The sequence below is a fragment of the Montipora foliosa genome, chromosome 9 (assembly GCF_036669935.1).
Source record: "Montipora foliosa isolate CH-2021 chromosome 9, ASM3666993v2, whole genome shotgun sequence".
In the NCBI taxonomy this organism is placed as follows: domain Eukaryota; kingdom Metazoa; phylum Cnidaria; class Anthozoa; order Scleractinia; family Acroporidae; genus Montipora; species Montipora foliosa.
This window is the reverse complement of record NC_090877.1, coordinates 31,866,809-31,880,189: the sequence shown is the minus strand read 5'-3', so window position 1 is coordinate 31,880,189 and position 13,381 is coordinate 31,866,809. Positions and strand designations below refer to the sequence as shown.

The following is a 13,381-nucleotide window of genomic DNA, read 5'->3' as shown; positions in this document are numbered from 1 at the left end:
CAAGATTGTTAGCCTCTAAAATTGAGTAGACTTTTGATTTCATTTAGCATAAAATTACATGGTTAAGGATTTTTGGAAGGGCAAAATTCAAGCTTGGGTTAGTATTTCATTGCTTCAGGATTAGTGATACCGTTAACTGGTTTTTGAACTAGGCTCTTGACATTAATTTTTTGATACTTTCAAAGCATTTTACAAAACTGGTCTGTAACTCTTAAACCTTTACTGGTTTTTTTTGGTGCAGATATCAAACACTGCTTAACTATTGTAGTTGAATTTGAAAAAGAAGCAAATCATATTACAGTAATGTTGAACTGTGATGACTACTAGAATAAAGAAAAATAATAAATCCTTTGCACAATAAAGTATAGTCACCCACATTTTAAAACTAGCTTCAGCAGTGATGTGTTCTTCAATAACACTTTGGCTAAAGCCACTCCCCCATCTGAGCGTAAGAAATTCTCAGACAAGTTCTGACAAAGAAAGAAATACATAAAAATCACCCTTGAAAAACAACATTTTAGCCTTGCTTAAGTTCAATTCTACTCATTGTAATGACAACCTTGAGGTCAACGTAAGTGTGATAAACAAAGCATAATGAGATCCATACCAATCAATTTGTGAAATGATCACAATCAGTGATTGGTCAGTTGTGTGACGATTTTCAGTTTGTATAGTAAACTATAATAGTAATACCAAGAACTAGAAGATAAAATATTAATGTCATTGACAATTTCACAGATGATCTCATCCATGTTTGGAGACACTGTTGAATATTCTCTTCAAGGAAAAAGTTCCAAAGTCTAGAGGAATAAAAATGTTCATTGATTTGGTTGGTCTATGCCAGAAGTTTAGCACTCAATTGGTTTAGTTTGTTTAATTCGCTCTGATCAGAATTCTTTTAATTATGAGCATCACCTTTCAAGTCACAAATTATGTACAGTACGTCATAAATATAAAAGTTTATGATAAGGGACTGGTCAAAAAGTATGGGGGAGGGGGGGGGGCTGGGCTGGAGCAGGAAGGGGGTGGGTCATCAGTTTTTGAGCCTTTAGCAAGAGGTGGGTCATTCAATTGTCAGTGACCCATTGGGGGTGGGTCACCCTATTTTAAACAGGAATAGGCACATTGTTAAGTAAACATTTTTTAATGATCGAGGGTTTGATTCTGTTGAAATAGCTAACAATAAATTTAAAGCAAGGCAGCTTTAATGACGTACAATTTTATCTTTGTTCGTAAAATACAACTGTTAAACCAAAATTAAAATCATAAAAAAGAAATCTCTCTTTTGTCTCTTTTTGTTAACAAATACAAAAGTTATATAGTAAAAAATGAATGTGCTTTTCACTACAATGTTGTTCCTTCTGCAGGACTACAATTATTACAAAGTACTAAAATAATTCTTGGATTATCACCAAGAACTGTTTTATATTATACATTTCTCATATGATGTAAAAAAATTAATAATAATAATAATGATTCTCATTAGTTTTACATGCTTTTGTATCTGGTTAGAAACAAACCTAACCGTAAATCAACACCACCACAACTTCATAAACAAATGTGGTATAACTGATTATATAACAAAAAAAGTCTTTTATCAGGGGGTGGGTCATGTAAGTTTCAGCCTTCATTTAGGGGTGGGTCAAATAGTTTTGTGCCAAAAGTAAGGTGTTCTTACCTGCCACATTTCCAATTGCTCCAGCCTACCCCCTCCTATACTTTTTGACCAGTCCCTAAACGTTGTATAAATATAACTACCGGTAAGAGTTTTAATTTCCAGGTCTAGAAGTTACCAAGAGGTCAGCATATTTGTTAAGAGATGGAAATTTCAAAATTAGGAAAGTCAAAGATTCCAGAAAACCTTTGCTATAAAATTACGTTAATTTGACAAACCTGTCAGCATTTTGAAAGCTCAGATCTTGTTGATATTAAGAATGGTTACAACAGAAATATCAATGATACCTAAATTGAAGACTGAAAAAAAAGGTCAATTATTGGAGCATCAACTGTATTATTTTCATCAATGTTCTCAATCCCTCCAAACGACTGAATTAAGTTTAATTGGCTCAGGTTTGGTCACATCTTTGCACCTTATAAGTCAGAGAGAATAATAATAATATATTATTATTTATTTATTTATTTCCTGTAATATGTATATTCTACAGTTATTCATCACTTTTCTTATACTTTGTTTTTATCATTAATTTTTTTAAATATTAATTATTCAAGTCGTTTTTTTCTCACATTCAACATATTTTATACAGTGGTGTCAATATGTACATTGTGAACTGACAGTCGGTGAAAAGTGTCATCTACTTCACTCCAAGAAGTCAGCTATGCTGTAGTTAAAAATCTTTCTTGGTTAAGAATTAATCTTTTCAAACTAGTTTGTTTTTTACTTTACTTTGTTCAGATTATGATAATTAATGTCTATCAGACAGGGTTTGAGCCAGGCAGCGCCACTGCGCCAATCCCATGCTGATATTGAAATTGTCCCCTAAAAAAACAGCCAAGGGGACAATTTGTCCCATTCAAAATCTGGGGGAAAAACTCAGAAGGAGGCACAGGGGAAGAAATACAGTTCAGTACAAAAATTACAAGCTGAAACACAGACTGTGGGAGGAGTTTGATCGCACGTTTTCTTTTCAGTCATGCTCAGACTATTGAGCATGTATTGCTCAACCAAGCGTGAAGCATCAAGTGTCACAGTGAAAACATATTTGTATTATAGATAGCTTTTTTGCTTTAAATGGAGGCCAGATTGAATCGGAGAAAAAAAATACAGAAGAACAGAGCACTAATGAGGAAGAAACAGATGAGGGTCTAGAAAACTTGGTTCTGAGATAACATGTGGCTGCGCTATGAAAAGGAGGCAACAATCCCCTATTTTTGTCTGAAATCTGAAAAAAACAAACCCTTTGCATCTGGAGTACATGTATAAAGCATAGACATCGATTCTTGGTTTAAATATGAACAGAAAAAACGTCTTGACACCATTTACTTATAAATTTTTTTGTTTGTAATAATTTTTTTTAAAATAATTTACAAGTAACAGGAAATAAAATATGTTTTTGTTGGCTTGCCTGTTTCTAAGTTTGAACGTAAGAAAGTAAGAACTGAAAAAAAATCGACTGTTCCCCTAAAATGACAATTTCCCCACAATTTTTGCTAAGGGGACAAACTGTCCCCCAGTGATCAAATCCTAGCTCAACCCTGTATCAGACAAAAGAAAGTATTTTAACCAAGGAAATATTTTAACTGCAGCAGCTACATTTTTCCCTAAATTGAAGCAATTGACAGTGTCATGGTACCTTATGTCACAAAAATGATTGCATCTTGTTCATCAATAATTGATGTTTCACATGGTACTATAACATTGGTGTTATGTGATAAAGTGTTGTACACGTATAGTCAATCCTTCCGATAACAAGGTCTCTTGAAAGTGTTGAAACTGGTTAGGGCAAATCTCAGGTTAAACTTCAATTTTTTAGTCACCCTGGTACATCTTTAAGTTGACATGGGCGACCTGGGGACTGCTAAGTTTTAGCCCTGACAACTGGCCATCCTAAACGAGAGTAAGGCTATTTTGTAACTTGATAGATCTGAAGTGCCACAAAAATGTGAACCTCACTTGTCTGTGCCATCTGCCTTTGAGGCTCTATTACATGTGCAATGTCCAATAATAATGTATACCTTGTGTGTCTCAGTGTGGCCCAGTGATTAGGGCGCTTGCCCACAGGCAGACCACTCTATGTGCTCGTGCTTTAATATATGTTTATATGAAACGAAGAGAATCTATGAGGGTTATGAATAAAGCTCTGAAAATTGCACATCTAAATCACATCTCGGTCTGAATATCCCAATAAAGTTAAATGAAACCTTAATCGACTCATGTATGGTGTTTTTTCGCCTTCTTGGGCCGTCTAAAGCGTCTTATAGCGAAATTACTTTTGTCTGGTGACGGTTAAGACAAGAGAGGGAGACAATTAAGGCTTGCAACTTAACGGCCGTCAGCCGCGACCTCCTCCACTTCAAACTGGAATTAAGGCAAAAATACTGAAAATTTCACCTGAATGGTGACGGATCTTAATAGATGAGTTTTTTCTCTACCTCTTCACCGAATTTGAGCTTCATCCCTCCAACAGTGTCTGAGAAAATCATTGCTGAAGTCACAAATACAGCTTTCTCAATATGATCGGTGCCAAACTCAGCGACCAAAGGAATTCAAGGAACGCAGGCCGTTTCAAATCTACCAATCAGCGCTTGGCTTCCCGCGGCAGCCCGCCGCGGTTCAAATACTGATTGGTAGATTTGCAATGGCCTGCGTTCCTTGAAATCCTTTGGTCGCTGAGTTTGGCACCGATCATATTGAGAAAGCTGTATTTGTCACTTCAGCATCGATTTTCTCATTTAAATTAACTTTATTGGGATATTCAGACCAGGATATGATTTAGATGTGCAATTTTCAGAGCTTTATTCATAACCCTCATAGATTCTCTTCATTTCATATAAACATATATTAAACCATGAACGCATAGAGTGGTCTGCTAGTGGCTTGCCTTGAGATCTGGAGATCCCGGGTTCAAGACCTGTTCTAACCACCCGTTGAATTTGATCCTGGTAGTCCATGGTTCAACTTCTCGCCTGCACTTGTAAATCGGCGGGTCTAATTTGCAGGTCACAGGTCGCAGGTTGTAGGTCATTGTTTCACCAAAACAGAAAGTATTTTAAATATTCTTAAAAGCTAACCTTAGGCCTAATTAGGCCTAAACAAACGCTTTTAGGCCTAACATTAGCTTTTCTGAATGTTTAGGATACTTTTTGTATTGGTGAAACAATGACCTGCAACCCGCGACCTGCAGATTAGACCCGCCGCTTGTACATATAAATAGCCAACTGGCTTGCCTCCGGCCAGTTGGGATTCTTAACAGTTGTTGTTGTTCTGTTCCGTCGTTTCGTTAACTGTGTTCCATTGGCCCTGAAAAGCCCCAATGGGGAGCGGTCAATTAAGTTTGTATTGTATTGTACTATTCTGTAACTTCCAAGTGACTGACTTTACAGTGCCTCCAGAAAGTGTGCAGACACTTTCTACATTCAATAGGTACTTACAATCTCTGTAATAAAACAGTTATCCAGCAACATATTTGCAAGTGCAATGGCACCAGCTGATTCAATGTAGTTATCCGTCAAATCCAACTTCTCGGTGAAAGTGTTTTTCTGAAACATAAATGAATCAAGATCAAACAAAGACCTTCTCCATGGGTCTCAAATACAGGACTGGTTGGATTCTTCTGTACTTACAATGAGTGCTTTAGCAATGGGAAATGTTCCCTGAGATCCAAGACCATGATGTTTCATTACTATTTCTTTACAGTGAAATCGGTCACAAAGATAGGACACAGGTACAAGCTCTGAAAATGGAAAATAACTATGAGAACATATGCAAATAAGTAGCAGCACAAACTTCTAGTGTGCCAATTTAGGGCTGCAGAAAGAGGAATTGGCCGGTCATTTAGGAACCGTGAAACTGTAAGAAAAAAAAAACACCTAAAACTGCGAATCTGTAAAATAATCTTGATCAAAACCAAAAACCACACACAAAGTCATAAACTGATCAGAATAAAATTACAAGTATTTACACAGCCCAAAAAGATGAAGTAAAATGGTGACACACGCATTAGAAGGGGAAGAATAGATTCCAAATAAAAAAAACTGATTGTACTATATTTTTGCCAGTGAAAACTAAATGCCAAAAAAGGAAACACAAAATATGCAACAGAAACCAAAACCTGGAAAAACAAATTTTTTTGTGTCAAAATGGAAAACCTCATCTAAATAAGTATTGTCCAAAATCGCAAACTTTAACTTCCCCAAGCCTGCAAGCAAGCTCTCTCCAATTAAAGCGAGGTGGCGCAGGGAGAGGAGAGCTTGCAACGATCACTGTAGAATTTTCATTTCCACTTTCCCGGGAGAAGCGAAATGTCATCAGATTTTGAAAGTGTGTTTGCTTAACACCTGACTGGAAAAAATTTTGAACTTTGACTTTTATGCAAAGGAAGTTTACTTTGAATGTAAGTTTTGGATTTCATGGTCTTCCACTACTTACATTCAAAACTGACTGATTGGAACTCAGAGGGTTGGATCCAGGGAAACGTGATGTCAAAGGCTCACTTGCTTAAAATCTTAGCGTGTGAATACAGCTTATTATATTTGCATTTAACGCTAGTTTAAAAGCCTGAAAGCCCAAATTCCTGTACTGCATATTAATTCTGCAGCTTACACATGAATTTAATTTCTTAAACTAGTGAGCCTTTGACATCATTTTCTCCTTGATCCAGCTCCCTCAAGATCTTAAAGTTAGCAAGGGCGGATCTAGGGGAGGTGCACTGGGTGCATGTGCACCCCCCTCGGTTACCCAAAAAAATAACGTTTTAGTTAAAAAATTCTAAAATTTACAAACGAAATAAAAAACCTAAATACACTGTAACAGACAGCCGTCCGTTGTGCCTTAAAACTGCTAGTTTTCGGAGTTTTGGCGGAATAAAATGTTGCCAGAAGTGAATGCTTGCCAATTAGTTAGATCTTTTGCACCGCAAGTTTGCTTTCGTAGCAAATAATAATGCTTCCTAGTAATATAAGCTTAGCTAAAAAACGGCAAAGCAAATTAAGCTACTAGAGGATATTAAAAGCACAAAAACTGCATTATGTTAGATTTTTATTTGCCTCATCATATACAGATTTATCACACTACAGCCCTAACCCTCTTAAAAGCATGTATTATACATTTTTCTAGCATATAAAGACTGGGCTTCCAGTGCATTTCCGTCTGACATGTGCACCCTCCTAGCCAAAATCTTAAATCCGCCCTCGGTTAGTGATGGCAGACCATTAAAATGTAATATGAAAATCCATTTAAAATTTATAGTTGTCTTTATGAAATCAAGGCTTGAAACTTTGGTCGCTTAATGTTAAGTTGACATAGTTTTGAAATCCAACTAGAAAAATAAGAATTGGTGATTTGATCACAGATTATTTTATTTGATGAGCAAATGATGAGTGTACAAGGATATGACGATATTGCAGTGTTGGTCTTCATTTCCAGTAGTTCTTTTGCGCTAACAAAACACTGGAATATTAAGCTCTTCCCGCAACTCATTGAAAAAAAAAAGGCAAAGACATCTCAATTTATAAGTAAACTTTTTACAGCTGTAAATTGTGCTTAACTTAAGTTGGATTTACTTACTGTTAAGAACATCTATAAACTAAACCTTCTTAACTTCACTCATCTATGGCATTTTAAAAAATTACCAAATATATTCAGCCAGCATTTTCGCTATGCAAGTGAAGTCCATACATAATACGAGATATGCTTCAAAAAGTAACTTCTACAAACCACGTTTCAGGACTAACATAGGAAAGCAAACAACAACGGCTATGGCGACTGAAAGGTGGCAACAGCTCCCCACCCATGTTAAAAACTTCTCAACTTATAACTTTCCTAAAAAATTGAAAGAATACTTGTTGGCTGAACAATTAACATAATAAAATTATTTTAATCTTGTGGCCATGCACTGTTATGACTGCTTTTTTATTTTATTTTTTCTTTTCTTGCCATCTATGTGTGTTGTGTATGTTCTATGATGTTGTGAATGTCTAGTTATCATGATGTCCTGTACATTTGAAACTTAACCTTCAAAGAGCTAGCTGCTAGCTCGAAAACCTTACGGTTATCTAGCTGCTAGGCATTTCCTTCTATGTGATAATATTTTAGTTTAAATTGTAAGTGAATATTCTGTGTGTGAAGTTGCTAATTATTTAATAAGTTTTACAAACCATGTAATGCAAATGTAAAATAAAGTGTTTGTGTTTGTGTTTGTTCTTTCCTGAGATATAACTAGATGCCTGAAGTACTTGTAAAAGTATATATCCAGTTCCATATCGTCCGCAATGTTGCCCAACACCAAGTTTGCGTGGTTTGTGGGTCGAAATTTATGAAAATTCCACAGTGATCATTGCAAGCTCTCCTCTCCCCACCCTGCCATGCTTTGGAGAGGTTGCTCGCAGGCTAAAGTTACCCTAAAACTACATGTGAATACCAGATTAAATTAGTTCTTTAAACAATTTGAAAAGCGAGTCAATCTAATCACACATAGACACTTTTACAACATCAAAATTATGGACATTGGTACCTTTCTCTTTGCACAACTTGTGGTATAAATTTTTCCCTGATGGGTCAAATGCCCTTTTTGTCACTGAAAGAAACAATGAATCAGTGGTCATATTCAGGATGCCGGAAGCTGCATGCAGGCATCATCATCGCAAACTGTTAGTTCTTTATTATATACACCTGTAAATTAAACAAATAGATTCCATGTTGCCATGCATTGTTCAGTAATACATGCAGATCACAGAAAACATCTAAATGTGGTAAGAACATCAGCGACACACTCAGCTATCACCTCACATGCCTTTTTTTTTTTCCTTAGCTACCACATTTTGATGTCATGTGCATCTATTACTGAGCAGAGACAAATGCAAAGCAACATGGAATCTACCAGTATTAGTTAAATAATGCATTAGTAACATTGTCTTTTAATGAAAAGATTAGCAAACAAAAGGTATCTTCAACATTTGCACGAAATTTATTTGATCAACTGATCAAGTAAATTTTAAGTTTCAATCGCCTGATGACTGCACTCTGACAAGGGTAAAATTTAAGAATCCGATCCCACCAACGCGTCGGCCAACACGTCGGCCAACGCGTCGGCCGACTGTCAGCCGACTGTCGGCCGACTGTCGGTCGACAGTCGGCCGACAGTCGGCCGACGCGTTGGCCGCTGTTTAAACTTATAACATATAAGATGCGTCGGTAGTGCGTCGGTGGTGCGTTGGTGGTGCGTCGGTGGCGTGTCGGTGACTCATTTGGGCCTTATTGAACTGTTGAAAACCTAAACGTACCTTTTTCAAACTGAACGGAACTGTCTTCGACGGAAAACTTTCACTACCATATTGTATTTCGTGATATTAGAACCCAGTTCCCATTACGACAAGTGTTATTAGAACCCAGTTTTCACTCGTTGCCCGAGACTTCGTCATCATCAGCTATTTATATATATTATTACAGGGCTTCTAAGAGGGTGCGAATTTGGACATGCGGGACTTTGAAGTATCATTATGCGGCAAGGAAGCAGGACTTTGAAGTATCATTAAGCGGCAAGAATATATTTGAGCACAAGGGAACAACATAATGCAATTGAATTGGTCATAGACTTTTGCAAACTTGGTGGCTCCTAAAGGAGCCGTTTTTTTTTAAGTTGACAAAACCCTCTAGGAATAGAAGGCATCGTCGGTCGACAGTCGGTAGTGTGTCGGCCAACGCGTCAGTAATGTGTCGGCCAACGCGTCGGTAGTGTGTCGGCCGACGTGTCGGTGGTGTGTCGGCCGACGCGTTGGCCGACGTGTTGGCCGACGCGTTGGTGGGATCGGATTCTTAAATTTTACCCTGACAAGGGTGGCATCATCAACATTTCTGATGGCTTTTCTCTGTTTTTTGTCTTTGGACCACACAAGTGGTGCAGACTTGACGAAAGGGGCGTTGAAAAATGCACTATTTCACCATTCAAACACAATCATTCAAAAAAACTCACGAGCCTATCAAAACATCGACAAAATGTCACGTGCATGAGCTTCAAACCCAATAAAACACCCCTCATTAAAATTATTCTTTATAAAGAATAGTAGTGAGGCCTGGCTTGTTTTTCTTGTATGCTAATATCTTCCCCACACATTATGAACCTTTATTCAGACTTCCAAGGGACATTTTTTTTTGTGGAATGTGTTTAAATCAGCAAGTGTTTTATCAGGACTAAAAACACTTGGCTACGACTGGTAAAACCAGATCAAACACTGCTGCTAGTTTTTTAAACAGTAAATAATCATCACATATACCCGGGAAGTCCTCCTCCAGATCTGTTTCATAATCTGAACTTGCATCACACTCCAACAGGTTCTGAAAAGAAGGTGATGCAATGGTATTTGGTTTTTCTTCATCAGCAGCTGAATCTGTGACAGACACCATGGTTGAAACAGAGCCCGGAATAAGTGCACCAGCATTGAATCCTGTGCGTCTTCGTGGAATAGTTTGCCTCACTCTGTCTTGTGAACTCTTCAGCAATGCTACATGTGTTGACTGGTTTTCTGGAATAGAGAGATCAAAATTTCTCAGCATGTTTTTGTGGCCATAATAATTATAAAATAAATGAAAATAATTATGACAATATTATTATACCACATTTACCCATGTATAAGTCAACCTTTTATGATCTCAAAAGAAGCTCCAAAAATTGCCCTCGACTTATACATGGGTCAAAAAATCTAGAGACAAGTTCCAGCTGAATAACTCATTCAGAATTAGCATAATTATTAAACTTCGATACTGTATATAAAAAAACACAGTGGGACAGGTCGGTTTTTGATTTAGCGACAAGAGACTTAAAATGTAAGCAATCCCTGCTGAAATGAAAAAGGAATTGTCCAAGTCTAAATGGTAAAGATACTCACCAGGTGAGCACAAATTTGACATAGAGACTTTAAATAATTTTCCGTTATCAAAGGCGGAAAGCTCAAAAGACAACTCTGTTTCTTACAAACATTCAACTACTTAGTAACCTGGCACAATACATCACGTTTGCATGCAGGAATTGTCATTTGCTAGTTTGTAAGGACTGTTTTTTATTGTTACCCTGTACATACTTGGCTAATTAAAAGGCTTTTCAAAACTCCATTGTGTTTCCATTCGAGTTCTTGTTTTGTTTGTCACGTGAGAGAACCAAGTTTTAACATGTGTGGACCAATTAAAATAAGCATGTTTCACATCATTTTTCAAGTCATTTTCAAAGATTCTTCTTCTGTGCTTGTCCTCTAAAGCCCTTTCTACACTGTACTGTACACGTATCTCGAAGCAACGAAAAAGGTTAGTTTGGGGTTTGCATGTTCCATGTTATGAGGGCTTTTTGAAACCCAAGGACAAGATGCCTTGATGCACAAGTGCTGATCAGAACCAACTAAAACACTTGGTTTTAAAATTCATGTTTTCATAGACTTGCTGTAATTTTTTCATGTATCCACAGTTCCTGAAGTTAAGTTTAAATTTAACTCACAAATTAAGAAAACTTCATTTTTTGCAATCAAAAATGGGGGTTGACTTATACACAGGTAAATACGTAATATGATTATGTATTAAACACTATGCACCTAATAGTAACCTTACATATAAGTATGTCATATATGTGTATCCAGTAATGAAGCCTGGTGTGTAACGATTGTGTGACAAATGACTCCAATAAGCTGTTTCTGTAAAGCTTTAACAACATGTATGATCTCTAGAAACTTTCCAACAAATAGGTGCCACGGTTGACATCCCTTCTGCAACAGCCAACTGAAGTAAACCAAACCAACCCTCTAATTAATTTAAGTTAATCTTACTAATCCAGAGGAATGAATATTTCTGAATTTCAAGCTCACCTGCTGAATAACCTGTCATTTAATATTTTGAATCAGAAATGATCGTAATTAACACACGAAAAGGAGTTGCTTTAGTTAACAAACTTTGGAAATATATAGATAAAGGTATAGTTCAAGGTTAGGGCTTTTCAAAAACTATCGTAAACATTAAATTTTGCATCCTGTCCAAATAAAAAATGTCTATTTGGACAGGATGCAAAATTTGAAGTGCTTTTGATTCTAAATAATATATCTCCTGTCCAATCAATCAATCAATCAATCAAGTTTATTGTCATACATGAGGCATGATTGCCCAGTTGCCCGAGCCAGAGGCTCATGTTTAAAACGTAAGAGTATAAAACTGCACTGGCAGCAACTAGTTACGCATAATACACACAGTTTTCTCTAAGAAATGACCTTTTTACGTCTTTGGGAGAATTGTTCATCATGAAAGCGATAAACTTAGAAATTATTAAATATAAAGATGTAAGAATCACTCATGATGCAAGGGTATCAACATTCTCTGTTCTCTGTCACAGCCAAGTGAGATGAACATCACATAACAGCCTTTCATTACAGTGCATTGTGTTGCATCAGTGCTGTAAAAAACAGTTTTTTATTTTATAACATTTAACAACGCTTTGCAACCATTATTTTCTTGCAGCACATTACTGCAATTAAATCGGCTGCGGCATTTGGTTGCTTTTGTCTTAGCCTCGGTTGCGGTTTTCACCCAGCCTTGGTGATCTCACTGTAAACACTATAGGCAAACTCGAGGTCTTACACTTGGCTGTGGATGCCATCTCATGCCATGCTACCAGCCCCACAAACCCTGATCTGATGATTCTATCAGACAACATCACAGCCATAGGTGACCTGATCATCTGTCCCCCATTGGCCCTTATCAGACACCCCTTCCTAGCTAGTATCTGTAACAAACAGGCACTGCAAAACTCACAGTATTGACCACCTGCAACATCATGATGGCAGTCACCTGGGACAAAGTAAATTTGGAAATAACAAGTGACCCTGAGTCTGCCAACCTATCCAAGCTTGCCTCAGTTTTGTCATGATGAGTTACCAACAACTCTCCAGGAATATTACCAGTTTCGTGAACATCTATAATTTAAAGTGCCCCTTGGATGAAAATCTTTCCACATTTTCGAGTAGAATAATTATTTTATTACTCACTTTATGAAATTTCAGTGCTTTACGAACATTGAAAGTACTTTTTTCCCCGACCGTTTTTGTTCGTGATTTCATGACCCCCATTACTTGGCCTTGTGACCAAACTAGCCAGGAGGCTTGGCTGCAAATTACTAGTAGTGACGTCAGAGGCTCAACATGAAAACTTCACATGGCTAATGTTCATATGGAAATACGGTGAAATTTGCTCTTGATCAGTTTGATCTATTTCATACACTGTACTCTGCTGTGTCGAACTAAACAATGCCGTCAAGTCGCAGTACAGTGCAAGGCTGTAGCATTATCTCAAAACATAGTGCTGGAATTTCTTTGCATTGTGTGGGATCTGTTGGCTTCGATTTGTTCGTACGCACCTGGCAAATTTCGTGCTGTAAGGTATTTTTGTCGCGTGTTCTGAACATTTTAAAGAAAACTGTTTTCAGAGGGTACTTCACGTTGATGGATCCAAGCGGAATATCCGTCATGCTCATGCTATTCCGACCTGATCGCGTAGAAAGGTACGTATGAACACATGAAATGTTATTTTGTTCTTTACACTGGTTTATAAAAGTTGCATACATTAGAGACAAAAACTGTTCTACAACTGCTGTTTTCGCCATCTCAGAACAGTTGATCTTGAGGATGTTGTATAAAAGGCTAAAGTGTACAAATTTGTTCTGCTGCCGAACTCCTC

The 13,381-nt window shown here is 37.2% G+C and overlaps 1 protein-coding gene across 1 annotated transcript in view; it reads right to left on the bottom strand.

Annotated features, from left to right (window-relative positions):
* Positions 1-13,381, bottom strand: part of LOC137970318 (leucine-rich repeat-containing protein 74A-like) — a 31,259-nt gene that overhangs the window by 10,213 nt on the left and 7,665 nt on the right. Inside the window, exons 4-8 of the mRNA XM_068816844.1 lie at positions 9,949-10,197; positions 8,190-8,252; positions 5,302-5,411; positions 5,110-5,217; positions 377-470 (exon numbers count right to left, since the gene is read on the bottom strand). Coding sequence (XP_068672945.1) covers positions 377-470; positions 5,110-5,217; positions 5,302-5,411; positions 8,190-8,252; positions 9,949-10,197 — 624 coding nt within the window. The remainder of the gene's footprint in view (positions 1-376; positions 471-5,109; positions 5,218-5,301; positions 5,412-8,189; positions 8,253-9,948; positions 10,198-13,381) is intronic.